Source organism: Oryzias latipes, chromosome 10, assembly GCF_002234675.1.
Source record: "Oryzias latipes chromosome 10, ASM223467v1".
In the NCBI taxonomy this organism is placed as follows: Eukaryota; Metazoa; Chordata; class Actinopteri; order Beloniformes; family Adrianichthyidae; genus Oryzias; species Oryzias latipes.
In genome coordinates this window covers 15,806,269-15,827,823 of record NC_019868.2, presented here as the reverse complement: position 1 = coordinate 15,827,823, position 21,555 = coordinate 15,806,269, and the positions used below count along the sequence as shown (strand labels likewise).

Genomic DNA, 21,555 nt, shown 5'->3' with positions numbered 1-21,555 from the left:
AACGAATTTTACGACGTTTGCGTGACGTCACGAGGTGCCGTCAAGCGAAGCTTCTCCTAGCTTTGTTTGTTGAATTTGAAAGGATTTTGACGGATTCATCCCTTCCGAAACATTTTTCTGTATATATCGGGCTGGGAAAAATAGGTTATCTTAATTAGTCTCGCTACGATGACAAATGAACTTTAATAAGCCCCAGAAGTTATTTAGCTATAGTTAAAATGCTGCTAATTTAAAGATAATTGTTGGATTTCCTGCGATTGTGGCACCAAAACTACTGTTTAGGTTTCTGTGGATTCAGTGGATTGCACGCTAGTTTGGAAAACTTGATTAGCGTGCAATGTCCGCGCAAAAAGATTGTGAGTTTTTAGTGAAAAAAGCTCGGGAGCTGGTCTCTGTTGATTCCTGTGCAGCCAAAGCGTGGCTAATAACCGCAAGAACCCTTTATCCTACAGATTTCAACATTCAGGTATTATTTTTTAAAGAAAAAAAAATCTGTTTGTATTCTATGACTGCAGTACTACTACTAATTTACTTAAAAATTCGTCCAAATGTTTTCACAGTATGAAATGTACACCATTGAGCGCAATGCAGAGAGAACAGCACCCGCCGGCAGACTGCTGTATGACATGTGAGTTTGTGCACGCTGCCTGGATTTCCTACATATACATATGGTCACAATTATTTATAATATTCATATATTTAGGTTTATAAACTTTCCTGATCAGCCCATTGTTTGGCGTGAGATCGGTGTCATCACTGCTGCGCTGCGCAGCGACTCCCAAGACAAGCACGCCCAGTTTTTGCGAGGTTAGTCTATTACAACGTCATTTCCTTTTTAGATGGTTAAAAAACAAGCTAAACACAGATCTAAAACATGACTCTCATCATCCAGGGCTTTTTGAGACCCTTCCTGGCCGTGTACAATGCGAGATGCTGCTAAAAGCCACAGAACAATGTTTCAACACCCTGGAGAAGGCAGAAATGTTATTACTACTTCTCAAGCGCTTTCCTGAGTCTGTGGTCCAACATGGGGTATGTGCTACCACCATAGCACTTGTTTATTTTTATTTTTACTTGTGTATTTGTTGTAACCTGGCGTTTCTCCCCCTTTTTTCTCCTTAGCTCAGTTTAGGTGAGACACTGTTGGATGCAGAGGCTTCAGAGAATGTAGACACTCCTGTCAACTGTTTCCGAAAACTATTTGGTCAGTAAATATATTACTATTGCTATTCCTCCCCCTGAAAAAAAAGTGGTTTTTAATTGATTATGTTTTCTGTTCCTGCAGTATGTGATGTCCTTCCTTTGATCATAAACAATATGGACATTCGTCTTCCTGCGAGCCTCATGCAGAAGTACATACTGAAAGCTGCTGAATTTTATATTGGATACGTTACCCGAGGACCCTCAGCTGATGGGCAGTTACAGGGTAAGGCAGCAATGTCTCCATTAGTCTGCCTCTCTCTTTCCTTGGCATTTCTTAGGATCCTTGTTTTCCATCTTTCAGGCTCCCAGGACAGTGGGAAACTGAAGTCCCCCAGCATGTCGCGTGGCTCTCAGCGTTATGTGATTGATGGTTTATCAGAAAAATCCTCGCTGGTTGCAGATCCTTGGGAAAGGCTGCTTGAATTACTTGCTGTGGTTGGAGTTCGCTGTGAGTGGCAAGGAGACAAAGGACAAAGGTATTTTTATCAGTTTGTGGACCGTCTAGTCTCCAGTGTCTTCATTTTTGTAGATGCAAATTACAAAAATGAACAGTTAGTATACTAACCTGAAAAAGACCATAAATAATGTATTTTAATGTCAGAATGTTTACATAATTTAATGTCCAGAAAGGTAGAAAAATTGTTAAGTTGTGCAAATGTGTTGTAACATTTTACTGTAAGTTTTTAAGTATTTTTTTTTTTTTTCTGGGTTCCCTGAAGGAGTTTTGTGGACATGCTGCAGAGAATGAAAGAGCTGTGCCGCTACCTGCCAGGGCTGGATGGAGAAACCAGGTCTCGATACTGTAGCCAGGTGGTCATATGTGGTGCTCTCACCCTCTTCCGCAGTGCCTTCCTCTATGTCTCAGCTGTACAACCTGCACTGTTTCAGGGTCAGCTTCAAATATCCACGGTTTCTAATTCCTGGCTGTGGATCTCTGTCTTTACTCAACCATAACATTTTGTTTTAAAGGAGCCAGTGGTGCGAGTTCAGGACCATGGATCCTGGTGGAGGATCTGAGCTCAGTGTACAGCGATGTGGATTTGGATAAAGGACCAGTGAAACACGCACAGAAGAAACGCAAACAGGCTGACGGGAGAGAAAAGACAATGGCAATGACACACTTTAAAATCTTTCATATCTTTAAATGAATCTTGCGTAAAACTATTGTGTTGTTTCATGACTGTGCTTTTTGTGTGTTGACGCAGAGCTCAGATGATGAGGAAGGTTTGGGTAAAGGGCGTGGTCGGCACATTTTGGTCAGTAAGACAGAGATGCCCAATTGGTCAGAGACTCTGGAGGGGTTTCGCGCAGCAAGAGAAAGCTGGGACCTCCTTCACTCGCACGATGCTCTGGAAGCTGGTAAACATCACAATTTGTATTTTGTTTTTATGATACATCTGTGAATGAGTAGACGTTCAAAATGAATAAGCATTATTTTTGAACAGTAACACAATTCCAAGCCATTTGCAGGGAATTTTAGTCAATAAATCAATCAAAAATATACGTGATAGCCTTTAAAAAAAAAAAAAAAAAAGAACATTGTATCAAAAAATTCTTGTTGTCTTGGGGGCTAGGTTAGCCCTTGTGCTATCTTAGATGACCCCACCGTCACATTGACGTGTTAGTCCTACCATGACAAAGGTGGATAAAGGCGGAAAGATTTCATGTAATGCATGGACACCAGTGAAGATCACAAATCATTGAAGAAAAAAGGTTCGGCGCACTGTCTAGTGGGTCTAGATGACCCAACTCCCACTGTTAAAATTCCTAGGATAGGACAAGGGTTAAGCAGCATGGCAGCTCCCGGTATGCTTAATTTATCTGTTTATGAACAAGTAGATGAAAAGAGATACACAAGTGCAGGTCATCTACCATTCATCTATGGTCATCATCATTACAAAACATACAGTAGAGCAAAAAAGATCAGAGGTTTGTAACATTTACAATAGATACACTCCAAATGTGAGAGACAGAATGGAAAAAGACAATTTATTTAGGTATTTATCTGTATAACTGTGCAGAAAAAAAACGCACTTAGCTCATACAAACGAACAAGAATTGTGTCCCTTACAGACCTGTGACTTCTTATTCAAAAAGCTCTTCTATCTTCCACTTGTAACTTATATTAATGTCTCCTGTTTGAACTGGTTATCTGAATAGACACCTGTTCACACCCTGAAACAGACTGCAACCATAGCAATAAAGGTTATTATTAGTAACACTCGACGTTGTCATGACAACTGATTAAACCAGCAGATTGTCCAGGTCCACCTAAAGGTTGGAAAGAACATCTGGATGATCCAGAGGAGGACTGGGAGAATGTCATGTGGTCAGATGAGACCAAAATGGAATATTTTGATAGAAACGCCACTGGCCGTGTTTGGAGGGGGGAAAAATGCTAAGTTGCATTTCCAATAACAATACCCATTTGGTGAAGCATGGTGATGGAAACATCGTGGTTTGGGCTGCTTTTCGGCAAAAAGAACAGGACGACTGATCAGTGTGATGGGGGGGGGGGGGGGGGGGGGGGGGGGCATTTATGGAGAGATTTTGGACAAAATCTTTGTATCCGTGAGAGTATTGAGGATGAAATGTCTGGATATTCCAGAATGAAAATGATAATGATCCCAATCACATCACCATGACAACAAAGGAGTGGCTACATAAAAAGCATTTCAAGGTTATTGAGTGGTCTAGCCTGTCTCTGGAACTCAATCCAATAGAGAATCTGCAGAGCGAGTTAAAAGTTTGTGTTGTCCAGCAGCAGCCTCAAAGCATCACAGTTCTTGAGAAGATCTGCATGGCATTATGGGACAAAATTGCAGCTGCTGTGTGAGCAAACCTGGTGAAGACCTACAGGAAACCTTGGACCTCTGTTATTGACAACCAGGGTTATATTATAAAGTATTGAGATGAACCTTTGTTATTGATCACATACTCATTTTTTAATAAATTCTTTTAAAATTAGCTATGTTATGTCCTGGATCATCTTTTTGCATTTTGTCACAGTGAAAGTGTATCTATGATGAACATGACAGACCAGTCTCAGCTTTTTAAGTGGAACAACTTGCAGAATCAGTGACTGATTCACTGTCCATCAAACATAATGAAAGTTAAATAAAGTACAAGCAAATTGCTGTCACTAAAATAAACTGAACCAGTTTAGTGAGGAAGAACGGAAGATAAGTCAATAGATAAACCATGAATAGAAATAACACGTTCTCAAAATAAGCTCAAAGAGGCAAAGAATGACAGAATAAAACAATGTACAGTATATGTCAGGACAACACTCAAACATTGTGCTTTCAGTATTATTATCATTAGCTAGAATTTCATTTTTATGTAAAGAAAGAGAATAAAATCCTAAAAATGAAATGTACTTCATGTCATTCAGAGTTCAAGAAGATCTGTGCGTCATGGAAGACAGACAGCTGGTTATGGTTCAGAATATTCCTCACTGATATGATTGTGTTTCAGGTAAGTGGGATTATCATAATTTGAATTTCAATTTATGATATGAGTTTTTGTATTAATCTGTGTCTCATTATGAAGTTTGTGGTCTTGACCATTTCGTTAAATGCATTTAGCTAATTTATCATTTTTTAAATGTAGTAATTAAAGTAAACTTTATTAGAAGTCCTTAGTTTTTTAGTAGCCTACAAATAATAAAAAAATTGAAGTATAAGAAGATTTACACCTGATTAGGGATGTAAATTGTTGCCATGGGATCGGAGCACAAGTCAAAACCTCTATTTTTCCTCACAGGTGTGACTCAAAAGTTGTCTGTAGCTGTACAGGTTTGTTTCTTTGCATGTCGTCACCAGGGCCAGTATCGCAAAGCTCTTTCCAGTTTGCATCAGATGTCTGCTGTGCAGCAGCACCAGCCTGGGCAGCAGAGTCCATCGGGCCAGGGAAGTCTGGAGCATCACAGGGTCCTCATACAGCAGGCGTCGTGTCACTACGCACTGGGAGAGTACAGGGTACACACACATCTATTCCATCTCACCATCACCCCATTGCTACCAGCTGTAACTTCAGGTCTTCCACAATATTCTGCTTTGTAGTTGTATTGAGCAGCAGTAATGCATCAAAGTTGAATCGTTTTAATTTTTATTGTTTTATAAACTTTAAATAGATATTTGGGGCATATATATTATTTTTAATGCTCATTTTTTGAGTTGAGCACCACATGGGAGTCAGTTACGCTTTCATGCCTTAAGGTGGCGTTGTTTAGAACTTCTGCTTTGGTTAGTATTTCATATATTTTAAACAGCTTCTGGTGGATACCATTATTTTCTTTAACTGAGCAAGTTATTCAAAAAATAATGAATATGCATCACATAAAAAAGGATTTTGTTGTAGGTTACTAGATGTGGCCATTTTAAATATTGTAAAATGTTATTTAATTTCCTAATTCCTCCTTTTATTTTCTCTGAAAAGTGTTACTTGCTCTGCACCAATTTCTTGTCGTTTTGAATTCTGCCCTGTTTTTCAGATGGCTTGTGAGAAACTGCTGGACGTTGTGAGTGGACTGATTCCCCCAAACCAAGACCAGACAAAGGCTCCCGAGGATCATAACAGAGTCAGGAGCAAAAGTAGGAAAGGTTTGTAAATCCTGGATTTCTTCAATGATTCTTAAAAAACAAGTGGAAGTAAATCTTTGGAAGTGAGTTTATTTAGTTTCAGCTCAGCTTGGGTCAGTATGAGAAGCTTCCCATCTAAGAGGAGCAAGACCTTTTGTCTCTCATGGACATCTCTGCAGCTTGTTTCTGACACATCACTCATGCTAAATAAGTCTAGTCTAGTCTGCTGTGTGGCAACCGTTATGTAATAATATCCTAAATTGGCGTGGTTGACGAGAATGGGGAGGATTGTGTTAGGAGGGGTCATCCTGAAGACAAGAAGAGGCTAATTTGACCTACTTCTGATAGATATTTATGGTATTTGATTGGATCTTGATGCAGACATCTACAGTCCCTCAGGAACCGTCCAAAGAACCAACAGATAATCTCAGACATTGACAGTCATTGTACAGATGAGAGTAAAATACTTAAAAAAAAAATAAAATCAAAAAAGTTTAATTCATAAAAAATAGAAAAGTCTGAACACGTCATTTTTTATTTTCTCTCTCTCAACTAAATAATATATAAATTGAGTCAGAAATTGACTTATTTGGGGATGTATAATGCTCCACTTACATAGTCTCTTTTTGGTGCATTTAAACTTCAATAAAAATAGGGTTTTTGTTGATTTCAACATCTTGCAGCCTTTTTCTTATAATGGAGGATATGTATAAAGAAAATCAAGATCATAACTGGATTTCTGAGTATTTATTAAAATCGCTGTGAAGCAGGAGCAGATGAAAAAATGTTTTTGCAAAGAGGACGTAGTGACATGGCCACAAGCTCCCTGCTGCTCCATTCTGATGCATTCACTAGTTGACGATTAGATCCATGTACGTCTTTGTATTTCTCGTCAAAACTCTGCGGCTGGATACTGGATGGCTCCAATGGCCAGTGGCTCACCAGTAATATTAGATTGGGGATGTGAGAGGCTGTAAGCTAGTGGAAGGCTGTGTAAACTGATGGATGACAGGGAAGTGAGGCAGGCTTACTCCACGCCAACAGTTCCACCTACAACTCAGAGGTGAATTTCTGAAGAGCTACTGACGCTCTGCAGAAACTATGTCCTAAAAAAACGACACTAAACACGACATAATCATAATTAAAGGACACTGGGAATGCTTTTACAATGGATAGAAAGATAAGTGGAGTGTAATACACATTAATTGGGCCAAATATTTTCAAAAGAACATTGTTGGTTTAGAGTCTTTTTTTTCTTTTACCAGGTAATGACCTTAGATTGCTTCCATGCACCAACAAAGCTGTTTTACCGTTCTGCTTCCAACTGATGCTCGCTTGTTTCAAGGTAATCAAAGTAGAAAAGGTTTAAAAATTGTTGCTATGTAGTATTGCTATGTTGAGTAGTATTGGATTATGTGTAAATGTAGAGCCTTCATGCTTCTCATTGTGTCCCGTCAGCTCCGCGCCTTTGCAGACAACCGGGACGACTTATCCCTCGGTCACGTGGTGGTGCTCCTGCAGTACGACTGGCCACAGGGAGAGATGCTGTTCTTAAAGTCAGTGGACAAAATCTATCACCAAGGAAGTTTCCAGTATGAGAATTTCTTCAACTATGTCACCAGTATCCTTCCAGTCTCACTATCCGGCTGTATTTGCACGCTCGTCTTGAAAGCCACTTCCAGTGTGATGGTTTCCGTTAACCGGTGGTTTTTCTCAGACATTGACATGTTGGAGGAGTTTGCTTACCTGCGCACTCCAGAGGGAGGAAGGATTCAGCTGGAGCTGCTGCCCAATCAGGGAATGCTCATTAAGTAAGCGAAAGCCTTTCAGCGGTTTTGACGTTGGCATGGCGACTCTGCACTTTCCCGTTCTGTTTACTTTTATTTTATTTTTCTTTATTCAAGAGAGTTTCTGATGATATCTGTAGACACGGCCTGTGGGGGGATCTTTTTGCTTTGAACATAACCTGTTTGATGGAGTGGGCCTTATGAAAAACATATGGGATGGGGGAGAAAAACAAAGCTTCTGTGCATCTCCTCGGTTCGTTTCTGTAGCGGTAAAGACACATGAGTGGAACCTCACTGACAGAGTTGTTGACTATTCCTTAGGAACCCTAGTCCCGCCTTGGGGGTGGAGTTAAACACCCTTCTGCTACAAGGGGTACAGAGGATGGACAGGTACCCCAAGGCCCCTCCTACCACAACTCCCATCCCGTCCCGACACCACTCACCCTCTCTTCATTTTCAGCTTCAAAGCTTGTCGTCCTCCCAGTTTTAAGTTGGGCCTGTCATTTTACATCAACAGTTAGATGTTCCTTGATTTTCTTGTTGGCTTTGTTTACTTGAGCCATTACTTCTCTGTCTGTGGTCATTGTTGTTGATACAAGGACAATGTTGGTGTTTTTTTTTTGTTTTTTTTTTTACCTTTTCATGACACTTTGGTCTCATTTCATTTGTGGATGTTTTTTATGGTTTAATTTGGGTTTGTTTTTATTGACTTAATATGTTGAGACAAAAAACATGCTGTTACTGCAGGGCTTATGGGGAGTCTTATTTATCACACAATAATGCTTGTGGAAAAAGTCTCTTGTTATTTATATTCGCTTGGTCTTTCAGGCACCACACAGTGACCCGAGGGATCACCAAAGGAGTCAAGGAGGATTTCCGCCTGGCTATGGAGAGGCAGGTGTCACGCTGTGGAGAAAACCTTCTGAGTGTGCTGCACCGCTTCTGCATCAACGAGAAAATCATCATCATCCAGTCCCTTCCTTAACACACCTTGGCTGTCGGCGCAATTTGAGAACATTTTGTGGCTCCATAAGTTAGACTCATGGTCCTGCTGTCCTAATATTCTGTTCACAAACTCAACAATGTTCTTTTCTCTTTGTTAAACAGGAATACGTCTTTAAATGGCTAGGAGAACAACAAATATCCACTTCTGCTCTTTTTTTTCCTGATCCAAAACCAAAATTCCTCTCAACCAGAATAACAGTTAAGTGTTTGGTACATTTCTGTGCTCAGCTGTGTGTCTGAATCAACAATAGACTCAAATGCATTGTATTACTTTTGTACATTTTATTGTTTTTGTTACATATCTGTAATTTGGAGATTTACAATAAATGCTTCATCTGGGTACAGATGTTTTTTTGGGGGTTTCCTTACTGCACATTTCAAACACAACAATGAGTCTCATTTGCTCACACAGTAAAAGAAGAACGCAGATGTTTTTGCAAATAGAATAAATGAGAGCCTTCCCCAACTTTTTTTTTTTTTTTGCAACAAAAAACAGTTAGCAAAGCAAAAATAAAAAAAGAATCCAAATGTTTCTCATTTCCTTTAAGTGTTTCTGTTCCCTCATTAGTTCAGATTCAGTTCCTCATTTCACACAGTCCTGGTTAATCCTCCTAGTCTGTGACCGAAAGGTTAGGTAGGTCAGCTTGCAGGGCAGCTCTGAGGTTAGCCCAGAACAGCCTGTGCTTTGCTCTGTCCTGAGGCCATTCCAGATAGGTGTGACGAAGCATCATGGACTTAAGCTGATAGTACTTGTTGGGAATGAGGTATTGAGGCAGAGGTTCGAGTAGCACCAGCACAATGCCGTCCGTGCCCAGAGAGAGGCCTTGATGGCTGGCAAAGTAGAGCTCATAATGGCACCACTCACTCTTCACGAAGTGAGCTGAGAGTATGAAGACAGAGCGGCGGCTTTTTTCCACGCATGCCATGATGTTCTCCACGATCGTCTTCCCGGGCACAAAATTTTTTTCGTGATGGCAAATCTTGAGCCCTCCGGCGGAACCTTCAAGGTTATGAAGAAGGAAATTCTTTACCCAGTCCACATCGTGCTGGCTGTAAGACACAAAAGCGTGGAACTCAACACCCAAGAGATCTTCAGGCCGAACTTGTCGTGTTCTAGCTCGATGTTTGGCCCTCAACCACTGCCAGATCATGCTCATGTACCAGGGAATGTCTAGATGGTGGCACAGAAGCACAATGCTAATAATTAGCGCCCCTGCAGGGACCAAAATGGTGGCTGCAAGAAGATGGACATTACAGGAAACCTCTGACAACCAGAAGTCTTTTAAAGGAGAATTTCTAAGTTCCTCAGGGTAGGTGCAATAATAGTCTTGAGGCCAGTTCAACAACTCAATAGGACTTGTTGCCTTTTCAGTACTGATACCAAGTTTAATGAAATCCCTCAGAGAGCAGGTGCAGGTAAAAGGGTTGTGGCTGACATCCAACGTCTTCAGAATTGAACAGTTTTCCAGGTTGTTCACAGAAGGGGCGTGAAGAGAGTTTGACTTGAGCAGGAGTTCATTCAGCATAGGGAAGGTGTTGCACACCGGCAGGTCCCGCAGCCTGTTCGAGTTTAGATTGAGAGAAGAGAGTTTTGTCAGTTTGTAGATGGATGTTGGTACCACAGAGATCTGGTTGTTCTGGAGGTCGAGCCGTTCCAGTCCTCTTGGCAGACATTCAAACACTTGCTCTGTCAGGCCTCCAGAGGACAGGTTCATGACGGTAAGGCTGGGCGGCCACCGGCACAGCTTGCCGTCGTAAACCAGAGAGTTGAGGCTGAGGTCCAGGTGCTGCAGAGAGATCATGTGCTGCACGCGCTCACTCAGCAGTTGAATATTTTTCAGATTATTGTCTGCTAACGACAGTTTTGTCAAGTTAGTAAGAGTTTCACATTCAATGGTTTCTTGACCTTTGATTCTGGAGAAGAGGGAATCGGACAGAGCGCAGGAGGAGAAGTCAATCTCAACAACTGGACTCGGCTTCTCCGGACATGTCATGTGTATGATTGAAGTCTCCAGGACAGCTAGAAATTGCACTGGGAGGTTGATAAAAAAGTTGTACATGGCCTCCTGAGAAAAGAAGAAGGAGCTGACAACTGCCCGTCTTAATGTAAAGGTCTTAGTTCTTGCTGTCTGAGCCACTTTGGTGTCAAAATAAGGAGGCTTGTTTATAGTTGCATCTGTTAAGCTTATGTGGATAATAGAAGTTTGCAGAGCCACATTCAGAAACTCTGTTAAGTTCCTCCAGTCGATTGCCATGTCACTGACAGTCAGATTGGAAGTACGACATTCTGGTTTCTTTCTAAGCTGCGTGGTTAAATCATCAAAGCCCTCTGTCAAGTTTCTCATCTCCACTTCATCAAAAACCGACAGAGCATCAGAGATCAGGCCACTGTTAACTGTTTGATCAACAAAAACTATGCTCAGTCTTTTAGCATTGACATTTATCAGACTGCCAACTTCGTATCCAAGCTCCTCCTCCAGGAAAAGGGTCAAACTCTGCAGTTTTAGCCTTGCAATGTTTTTGAAGTCTCCCACACCAATGTTCCTGGCTCCAATGGTCAGTCCCTTCAGTTTTACCAACAAGCTGAACTCCTCCCCAAGTGTCATGTTAAGAAACATGTTCCAGGCCAAGTTTAGCTCCACGAGGTTTCCCGCGTTCACCAGGTACCGTTGGCCTGAGAGGTTCATCAGAATGTTGTGTGACAGATCCAGATATTCCAGGTGTGGAGTGTCAAGAAAAGTTTCTGCGTCGATGTGCTCCAAACCATTCCATGACACATTCAGGAACCTCAGCATGGGGACACTTTGAAAGTCTCCTTTGTGAATCTGATGTATGTGGTTTCTGGAAAGGTCTACGGACACGGCGCTCGGCGGCAGGTCTCCTGGGACAGAGGATAGGTTCTTGGATGAACGGTCTACCATGCTTCCAGGGAGCAAAGCACACCTCTGCCCTCCTAGCAACATGGCCGTTGCACACAGGACAGCTGCTGAGAGTCTCATGCTTTGCCTGGATAAGGATGAGAGGAAACAGATGTTAGCAGCTCAAAAACAAACACAGAACAAAAAATGAAGGCGCACTAACACATATGAGTTAAATCTGTGTCAGAGACACAGATGATAATCAGGAATCAATAAGACTTGAAAATATTGATAATATCTTCAGTTTGTGATGGTTTTGTATTTAGTGTGTTGCTGCAAATTTAAAAAATTCAAAACTTTACTTTTCTAGTTATCATATCAGCTACTAATTAGCTTTAACTGAGATAAATTTTAACAGTATTTACTGTGTTGCTGTTAATTATGCCATGTATATTTATAAATGCCTTCATAGACATTACATTTATTTCTTTGCTTTTCTGATTTATCTTTACAAAAAGTCACCTGTATCAATTAAAAAACATTTTTTTTTCATTTTGCATTTTTCTGCACCAACTACATAAACTGATTTTAAAAAAACGATAAATAGTTGAAAAGAAGACACTAACCTTCAGTGAGAACAGATGTATTCTCCACCACCGTTTGTCTGATCAATTGAAAAAAAACTATTTCACAAGTTTAAGATCTTTAATTTGTAAAATAAAAATGAATAATAAAGGTTAATCTAACAAACAAGAAAAGTCAATTTGTAACCAGATCGCTGAATTTGACCTCATCAGAGTCTGTCTCATCTTTTTACATATGCTGACTAGCAAAGCTGGGAGGCAACTGCTGTTGTTACTTAAGTTTTTTTTTAACAGGCACATCCTATTTTCACTTCCCCTTTCACTAACAGTAGTAAACTGTGTTGATTTAGAAAGTACATTCAGTACATTTTAATCTTTGAACATTTTTGAAAAATCTTTTTCCAAATAGTGTTTTTTGGATACAGTAGATTGATTTATCACTTTATTGTTCCTTTTTTGCAGTGCACGGAGCTCAAATCATTTTTCTTTAAATAGATAATGTCGCAACATGAGCTGAAAAAAGAATGTGCTTTCATTGCAGGGATTTCTCTTAAGTTGTTCTGATTTAAACAGTAAATAGAGATTTTGCAGTGCAATTCAATTATTCCAGCCGTGCCTTGAGGTAGAAGTGACTATGTTGTTTACTGGGAGCTGTCGTACATATTGCTTTAATAAAAGGAAATAATAAAAGAAATATATTTAATTTTTATTAGCTTTTACCTTGGAGTCAGGGAGGCTTGGTCAAAGATAATCACAAGAGGACCTGCAACACACACTGATATATATCTCTGTATTGTTTATAGCCAGCTTGAGCTGCTCTTGCCTGGGGGGCAATGCCTTGTGCACCCACAAATATAGAATTAATTGAATAAGGTCAAATGACCACCATTCTCACTTGGGAGTGTCTGATCAAATCTGGAGGGAACACTGCAATTTAGCTGAACACACTTTGACCGTAAGCAAAAGAAGAAGAAAAAACACTTTCTTTTTGTTTGCAGCTCTTGTTCTCTTTGTGCCCTTACAATATGTTTAATATACATCTTCATTTAAAGATCATTTTTGATCTATTGTCTCAAAAATAGCCTAAAAAATCTCCAAGGGTTTATTATAAAAAGTGCAAACAAATCTTTAGTTATAAAGCTAAGATCAGAGTGCAAGCTAATAATTGACCAAAGATTGTTTATTACAACAACTGCAATGTGCCTGTCAGCTTTTTGACAGCGTGTCCTCAAAGGAAACAGCTAACAAAGAGCATCATAACCATGACGTGCTGTGATTTCTATGTCTCAGCTTGGTTTCATCATACAAAGAGCAGACATGGAGTAGTTTCAGAAGTAGAAATAATCAACTGGCTGTGTTATGTCGGTATAGTCATGCAGACGTGTGAATATGAGTCAACCTTTGAATGTGGGAACATTATGTGGTAGGGAGGGGCTGAGAGGGAGCAGAAGTACACTGAGACAGAGATAGGGAAGGCTGACCAGGTTGTCAGATGGATATTGTAGCAACTTGGGGTTTCACATATCCTTCTCCTCTGGCTTGGATCATCACTTTCTCTACAAAAGTTCATGGATTCTGTATCAATTTGGAGAGGATTTATAACAATGACTGACACCTGATGTCCCATTAAAGTGGATTTCTGAGCTCCAGAATGCCGGGCCACCTTTCTGTACCCGCATGCTCCTTAGTCTACCTCCTGTTGTTGGGTTTTTGCTGGAACAAAGCGGCCTGTTCTCGTCGGGGAGGCATGAGCATATGGCAGCCTCCCAGAACAAACCCCGTCATCACAGACCAGTCTCTACTACATGGCACATTCCCTCCGGGTTTCCTCTGGGGCTCAGGAACGTCAGCATTTCAGACAGAGGGAGCTTGGAATCAGGATGGCAAAGGCACCTCCATTTGGGATTTTTTCACCCATTCCTCCACAGGTGGTAATTCAAAAGGAGACACTGCAGATGTTGTGAGTGACAGCTATAACTGCTGGGAAGAGGATGTTGAGGCACTGGATTATCTGGGCGCCAGAGCCTACTCGTTCTCTCTGTCTTGGCCAAGGCTCTTCCCTGATGGCAATGCTGCAGGCAAGCCCAATGCAGTAGCTGTGGAGCACTATAGCAGCCTCATAGAGAGGCTTCTGGAAAAAAAGATCCAGCCCATTGTCACTCTTTACCACTCAGACTTGCCACAGGTGCTCCAGGAGCAATATGGAGGCTGGAAAAATGAAAAGTTGGTGGAGCTTTTTGAGGCGTACGCCCGTTTTTGTTTCCACACGTTTGGGAGTCGGGTTAAGCACTGGCTCACGATCCACAATCCATATCTGGCGGCTGTGCAAGGATATGGGACAGGCGTGCATGCTCCTGGAGAGAAAGGAGGTTTTTCTGGTTCTCTTATTGTGGCCCACAACCTTATCAGGGTAAGATTTGTATAGTTCAGACGACTGCTTTGTGCAAACTTTGAACTTCCATAGTGTCATCAGAAACGGTCAATGACTGTTTATATCTTTAAAATGACTGCTTGGTCGCAGGAAAGCCTGGCAAACACGGCTCTATAATTACCTCAAACAAATTTGGTTTCATTAGTTCCATATATTTGGAAATCCTCAACTTCTTTTTATTTGATCTTTTTAATGACTATTTGACCAAATGTTTTATTGACAAGCATGTGATAAGTTAACAGGACGCCTAAAAAAAATACTTTGGTCAAAGTCCACCACCTCGACACTTCTGTGCTGGAGAGATATCAGGAAGACACAGAGATACGCCTCATTAATAATCGCTTATGTTTGTGCAGTCAGGCACAGATGGTGGGGGGACAGCTACTGCTGAGGAGATGAATTTAGACATGAAAATGTCATGTTTACCTTTAAATGCTTTGACTTGAGGTTTCCCACTTTTGCAAAGGAAATTCTTTGGTTAAAAAAATAAGATTTATATGATTACTTCTGTACGATGGCAGTTCTCGGCCACCGTACTTCTGTGTTAAATCTTACAAAAGTACAGTTTGCCCGTTTACATTATACAGGAAGCCTTTTTTGATGCTTTTTTTTTTTAGAATACTTTATGCGTTTTTCAGTAGAACCTGTTCAGGGCGGACCCCGCCTTTGCCCAACAGTGGTTGGTTTTGGCTGCAGTGGCGTGGGACCCCAAAGGCATTCAGCATATTCAGAAGATGGATGGATTGAATGTGCACTAGATACGTTTATGTTCATTTGTTATTTCTGGAAATGTTTCATTCTTCCCCTCTCATATTTTTGAACTTTTAGCAGCCATTCTGTAACCTGATGAATGATTGTCACAGTTTTGTCCCTATTTCCCTGCACAATTTAATGAAAGATTTTGAAACAGGACTTCAACAGCTGATTATATTTATATGAAATCAATCTTTTACTTTACTCACCATTAAATATATTGAGTAAAGACATGGATTAATTCTAGAGGTGTTTATCTGTTGCTCTCACATAATTCAATACATTAAAGATTCAATTAACTTTGTGGCAATAGGATACAGTCCAAGTCTTTTACCTTAACGGAGACAATCTAGATATACATTTTATTGTTCAACTGGCATTTGAAACTATAAATGAAAATGCCTTTTAACAGAGAACCCCCCCCCCCCCCCCCCCATACTGGCACTTTCAATTTTAAGCAACAAAAGTCCATGTCTTTTTGTTCATTGTGGTTTAATGAAAATTATCATTTTAGTTTTTTCATGTGGTCTTTGCAGTGTTTAAAAAAAAAAAAAAGATTATCATATGTTTTGTGCACACAGCACACATCCCTCGCTGCAGTTCACCTTCAGCCAATGACCTGACTTGATAGAAGCAAACTTGTGATTGGACGTCTTTTATGCTTACATCACATGCACATAAAAAAAGAAAAAGACAGTAATCAAATTAACTCAAACTTTATTTATAAAGCACTCTTACTATTAAATCATAACACAAACTGCATTACATTAAGACGGCTGAACAGCAGCTGACCCAGAGGGAGAGGGATCCAACTGAAGAAGGACCGGAAATTCAAATTCAAATAGAAATGAGAATTAAAAAGTAAACATACTGATAAAAGCAATAAACAATAAAACACTGAAAAAAGGAGAAGTAAAATAAATGATTAATAATCTAGTGTAACTTCAGTAGAGACACAACAGGAAGAAAAACAGACAATGTTAGCCAGAAACCAATTATTTACATCCTGATCAATTTTATACCTTTTTATCAACATAATCTTGTTTGTAGTGTATATGTGGTTTTACACTGATACTGAATTTTTGATTCTTATCTGTATCCTTTACATACCTAATTATTATCTAAAGCCTAAAACCTTGGAATCATTTATTTGGAAAACATTTAGAGCGGCATAATGTATTGACAGATGGGTAGATTTGTTCATAAATGTAAATTGTGCTGCTTTTAGAAGACACGAAAGACTTTTCTTCACTTTTGACATTTTTGACTAGTTAAAGTGTAAGAAATATTAAAAATTACAAAAGGTAAATTTATATTTAAAGTGTGCCTTTAAGCTGAGTTGCACAATAACAAGACCCTCAAATATTTAGTCGATGTGCTTATTGGGAAAACTGTCAACTATTTCTTCAATTTTTGTTTCTTTTTCACAGATATTTGAACAAAAATTGATGAGTAATTTGTTCTTTAGACAGCTGAATGTAACAAAGTGTGTCATTTTCATTTTCAGGCACATGCCAGAGCATGGTACATCTATGACTCCCACTTCCGGGCGAGTCAAAAAGGTAAAGTATCCATTGTTTTAGGGTCCCACTGGGTTGAACCCCAAAGAGGTGAAGCCACGGCTGCCAATGTTGACTCTTGCCAGCAGTCAATAGAGGCTGTTCTTGGTTGGTTTGCCGGTCCCATTTTTGGTGAAGGGAACTATCCCGACTCTCTGCGAAAGAAGTATGGCCGTCTCCTGCCCACATTCACGCCTGAGGAGAAACTCTGGGTGAAGAAAAGTGCAGATTTCTTTGCTTTGTCGTTTGGCCCTAATAATCTCCGTCTGGGCCGAGACCTGGTCCATCATGGACAAACTGTAACTCCCGACCTGCACAGACTCCTGAACTGGATAAAACTAGAATATGGGGACCTGAGGGTTCTGGTGGCCGAGGCGGGCTGGTTCTCTGAAGCCAGTGTGGGAAGGGAAGACACCGTTGCCATTTATTTGATGAAGAACTTCATCAACCAAGTTTTGAAAGGTGAGCAAGTGGCAAAATCTGGATAATGTGACAAACATACCGAACAAAAGTGTGTTAAAATTATTTTACCATGGTTGATTATTTTACAGCGGTTAAGCTTGATGGTGTTCAGGTGTTCGGCTATGTGGCCTGGTCACTGGTGGATGGATTTGAGTGGAATTATGGCTACAGTATTAGGAGAGGCTTGTTCTATGTTGACTTCAACCAGCCAGGCTGTGGCAGGACTCCCAAAACCTCCGCTAAGTACTACAGGCAGGTAGTTGCAGACAATGGTTTCCACAGTGATGAACCCTCCACAGAGGTTAAAGGTCATTTCCCCTGCAACTTTCATTGGGGCATCGCAGACTCTACCCTACAGGTAACTTGAGAAAATAACCATCCATAAATGTAAGTCATGATGTGGCACATTTTGTTGTGTTTCTTAGTGTGTGATGCAAGAAAAAAAAGCATGTCGCTAAAAGAGACTACACTAGTGTATCTAAAACAAAAAGAACTTTTGCATGTTAGTGTGAAAGTGTGTGCAGGTGTCATGAGAAACATTATATTAAGTTAATCTTTTCCAGGTGAACCGAAAAACACGCTACAATGCATTTGTCTAAATTCCTCTTTCTTCCTTTAATCCTGTGTGTACTGCAGCTTGTGCTGATCTCATTTCAGCCTTCCACCCTCTGTCCTCTACACATAAACCTCTCCTATTCTGAAGAACGCTTTCCTCACCTCTTCTTTTTTCAGTTTTCCTTTGAAATCGTAAAAGCAGGTGTAACCTATTCTCTGTTACTCAGGTTTTTATTGCCCTAGCTCGCCATCAGAATTCTTTGACTTAAAATAGACTTTTGTCTGAGCAAGGAATAAGGTGTAGTCCTCTAAAACTTGGCCTAAAAGCTGACCTGACAGACCGTGCTGTTTTCATAAACAAAACCAAGAACAGGAAATTTAAGCGGAATACTTGTGAAATCCCTACAATGGTATTTAATGAAACTATCCTCTGCCCTTTTAAACAGCAAGTAAAAGGTAAAAAATTAACCTTCATTGTGTTTTTTTCTTAGAACAGAAACCTAAACCCATTGTATTTTTATCTGTAAAGCTGTTTTGTACGGTGGCCGAACCCGAAGTGCAATTCACATCAACATTCACTCGAAGCTTAACACAGTAATGATTATATAATACAATAATATTAAAAAAAGCTAAACCCATAATAGAAAAACAGAATTAGATAAGAAAAAAAAGAAAAGAAAAAAGGGGACACAATAAAAAAATTAAACATTTCGGATAACAAAAGTAATTTCCAGAAATCAAAGTGAAAAGTTTTAAAAATAAAATAAGAAACCAGAAAAGGTACTATGGGACATCGCTGATTAGATGATGACATATGTCCATCATTTCAGCTGAAAGTTTTTTGGCATGAAGCGATACTGGATATGCTCCATACTGACCATAAAACTTAAATGAGTTGCAGACATTGATGACGCATGTAAAAAACCTCAAAAAGCAATTTTTTTGAATGTTTTTTCTTCTTTAGGTCCACTTCCATCCCTACTCTCCACAGTTCAATGATCCTCTACTGTATAGATGGAACCTGACAGGAGATGGATCGCTGCATCCAGTCCCAGGAGTGAAACTGCAGACCAGACCAGCTCAGTGCACTGACTACCAGTTTATTCCAAGTCATCTTCGTATGTTAGCATCTACAGGGGCATCCCATTATCGCTTTGCTCTAAACTGGACCTTGATTCTGCCAAAGGGAGATCGCTCTCTAGTAAACACCGAAGCTTTGAGGTAGAAGAACAACCACTCACAAATACAACTTGCAAAATCTCAGAGGAATTGGATTTATTGAAATTTAGTGTAATCTATTGAGTCTACTCTGCAGTTTTCTTCTTTTTGTGAACTATAATTTTTTTTTAAGGTACTACCGCTGTGTGCTTACTGAGCTCAAGAGGCTGGGTCTGGAGGCCATGGTCATCATGTACTATCCGACACACAGAGCTCCTAACCTGGGTTTACCTGCTCCACTCCATGATTCTGGTGGTTGGCTCCAATACAACACAGTGGAAGCTTTTCAACAATATGCTGAACTTTGCTACCAGGAATTCGGCAAATGGGTTCGACACTGGATCACCATTAATGAGCCAAACAGACTCATTGATGCTTATCCTAGTGGGATAGAGAGACACCAAGCAGCTCATAACCTTCTTCTAGCGCATGCAAAAGCCTGGAGGTTGAATGATAGGGAGTACAACCAGCAGCAATCATTGGTGTCCCTCGCACTACATGCTGACTGGGCCCAACCAGCAAACCCTTTCTTAGAATCCCATGAAGCAGCGGCGGAAAGATTCCTTCTGTTTGAAATTGGTCGATTCATCGATCCACTGCTGGGAACACAGTACGGAGAAGAGCAGATTAAAGGAGACTACCCACATGAAATTAAGACATACCTGATGGAAAGAGCTCGCTTGATGGGCCTCCCAGGATCCCCTCTTCCTAACTTTACAGACAGTGAGAGGGAGGAGCTGAGAGGGGCGTTGAGTTTTATTGCTATCAACCATTTCACCACACGCTTAGTTTCTCCTCAACCCCAGAAGCAGAGAAACCCATCCCCTGATCACGGCTGTTTGACCCTTTCTGACCCCACCTGGCCCTCCTCCAGCATGGGACAGGCTGTGGTACCTTGGGGGCTGCACAAGATGCTGAAATGGGTGAGCCAGAGATATGGCAGAAAACTCCCCATCTACATAACAGGCAGTGGCATTGATGATCTGGCTCCTGTCGAGGATTTACTCAGACAGCAATACCTCAGGAGTTACTTGCAGGAGGGGCTCAAAGGTGAGTCTTAAGGATGCATTGCACAATCACATTTGAGTTTTATTGCTAAAGTGGGTCAATCTTTCTAGTTATATAACCAAAACTTCATAAAAAAATGAAAGATGATAAATAGGAGTGAGAAAACAAATATTACTTCGCTTGATGTAAATTTCATGTCTTTTCTCAAGAAAACATGTTTTTTCTTACGTGACTGATGCTTTTGCAAACATTTAAAAGGGAAGATACGTGTTTTTTCAACTAACTTCTTTCGTTTACCTTTCACTTTCAGCGTACCTCGATGGAGTTAACTTGCAGGGTTTCTACGTGTGGAAGTTCCAGGATTGGCACGGCCCCCAGTACGGCCTCTTCACTTCAGCCCGACTCCAGTCCAAACCCAAGGCCTCCATCGCTGCGTACAGAGAAATCATCGCTCACAGCGGTCTTCCCAACAATGCCACAGAGCAGCCGTGCAAGTCCAGTGAGCTGCACAAAAGTTGCTCCACGTGCGAATGGATTTTTAGAAACAAAGCATTGCTGGTTTTCGGAGGCTGTCTCCTTATAACAGCTGCTATGCTGGGAACACTTGTGGTCTATGTCATCATTGCCAGGAGAAATCATAAACAAGACAGAGGGAGACACAAACGCAGGGTAATCCAGATGAGAAAAAATAAAGGAGCGCCCATGCTTTTGTGTCCTACTGTCGAATATTAGAATTAGCGGAGGAACTGAAATAAGCCACAATGCTGTCCTCGCACCTGTAAGGACCTCTTTCTTGCTTTTGAGACTACTGTTAAGTTATACTGTCATAAGAAAGCATCTCTGTTGATGTATGTGGTTATAGGCTATTGTATAATGGTAAAAAACCTATTGATGTGTGTGGTTTTACAAAAAGAAAGTGCAGGCTGTTATTTAAGTGCAAAACTGATATAATGTCAACAATAATTACAGTTTGGTGTGGAACTTTGATGAGTCCAGATTTAACTGTAAATCTAAAACCTTAAAAAGAATAAACCCAACAAAAACAAAAAAGATAAAAAAAAAACAGTAAAACTTTCTTTTATTCTTTAGTGACAGGAGGACGCCCCCTACTGCCGTCACAATGAGATGTCTTGTCTTTTACAGTGTTTTATTTTTATTTTTTTTACAGAATTCCGTTTTCTCCATTGTTACTCTCAGTTCAGTGGTGAACACCTCATTGTAATTAGCTGCTAGAAGTATAACATATGTTTTATTGCAGACAGAAAGAATTATTCAGATGTTGTTTATTAGTAGTGTTTTTGTTTGTGTATATCTGTCTGAATCATGGTTTGAATCTTTGTACCTAAATTATAATTACTACAATAAAAATATGTCATATTTTATTTAAACAAGTCAACAATGTCTTTTTTTTTTTTTAGAAATAAAACGTTTTTTTTTTCTTGACCTAAAAAACCTAGCATGTGTAACAAAATGTGCATTATTATTATTATTATTATTATTATTATTATTATTATTATTATTATTATTATTATTATTATTATTATTATTA

The 21,555-nt window shown here is 40.1% G+C and overlaps 3 protein-coding genes across 5 annotated transcripts; 2 read left to right on the top strand and 1 right to left on the bottom strand.

Moving 5' to 3' along the window:
- Positions 1-11: 11 nt before the first annotated feature.
- On the top strand, positions 12-8,920 carry ints10 (integrator complex subunit 10). Of its 3 annotated transcripts, XM_011480213.2 has the most exons (18): positions 12-466; positions 561-628; positions 704-807; positions 893-1,032; positions 1,123-1,204; positions 1,286-1,426; positions 1,505-1,679; positions 1,923-2,092; positions 2,173-2,312; positions 2,409-2,562; positions 4,598-4,680; positions 5,028-5,183; positions 5,699-5,807; positions 7,052-7,131; positions 7,245-7,407; positions 7,504-7,597; positions 7,895-7,963; positions 8,402-8,920. In XM_011480213.2, exons 1-18 carry the CDS (start codon positions 338-340, stop codon positions 8,556-8,558), a joined length of 2,214 nt encoding a protein of 737 aa, XP_011478515.1. In that variant the 5' UTR covers positions 12-337; the 3' UTR covers positions 8,559-8,920. The 3 variants fall into 3 exon arrangements, with proteins under 3 accessions (XP_011478515.1, XP_004073343.1, XP_020562257.1); XM_004073295.3 differs by lacking the exon at positions 7,895-7,963; XM_020706598.1 differs by having other exon boundaries at positions 1,286-1,679.
- On the bottom strand, positions 8,846-12,284 carry LOC101174929 (toll-like receptor 1). The gene is made up of 2 exons (XM_011480211.3): positions 12,063-12,284; positions 8,846-11,584 (listed from the first exon to the last, which is right to left on the bottom strand). The coding sequence occupies exon 2, from the start codon at positions 11,575-11,577 to the stop codon at positions 9,190-9,192; it is 2,388 nt and encodes a 795-aa protein (XP_011478513.1). The 5' UTR covers positions 11,578-11,584; positions 12,063-12,284; the 3' UTR covers positions 8,846-9,189.
- A 1,056-nt stretch (positions 12,285-13,340) lies between these two features.
- Positions 13,341-21,394, top strand: klb (klotho beta). Its single transcript, XM_011480210.3, has 6 exons — positions 13,341-14,430; positions 16,712-17,225; positions 17,315-17,583; positions 18,745-19,001; positions 19,132-20,048; positions 20,317-21,394. Exons 1-6 carry the CDS (start codon positions 13,672-13,674, stop codon positions 20,736-20,738), a joined length of 3,138 nt encoding a protein of 1,045 aa, XP_011478512.1. The 5' UTR covers positions 13,341-13,671; the 3' UTR covers positions 20,739-21,394.
- Positions 21,395-21,555: the final 161 nt, after the last annotated feature.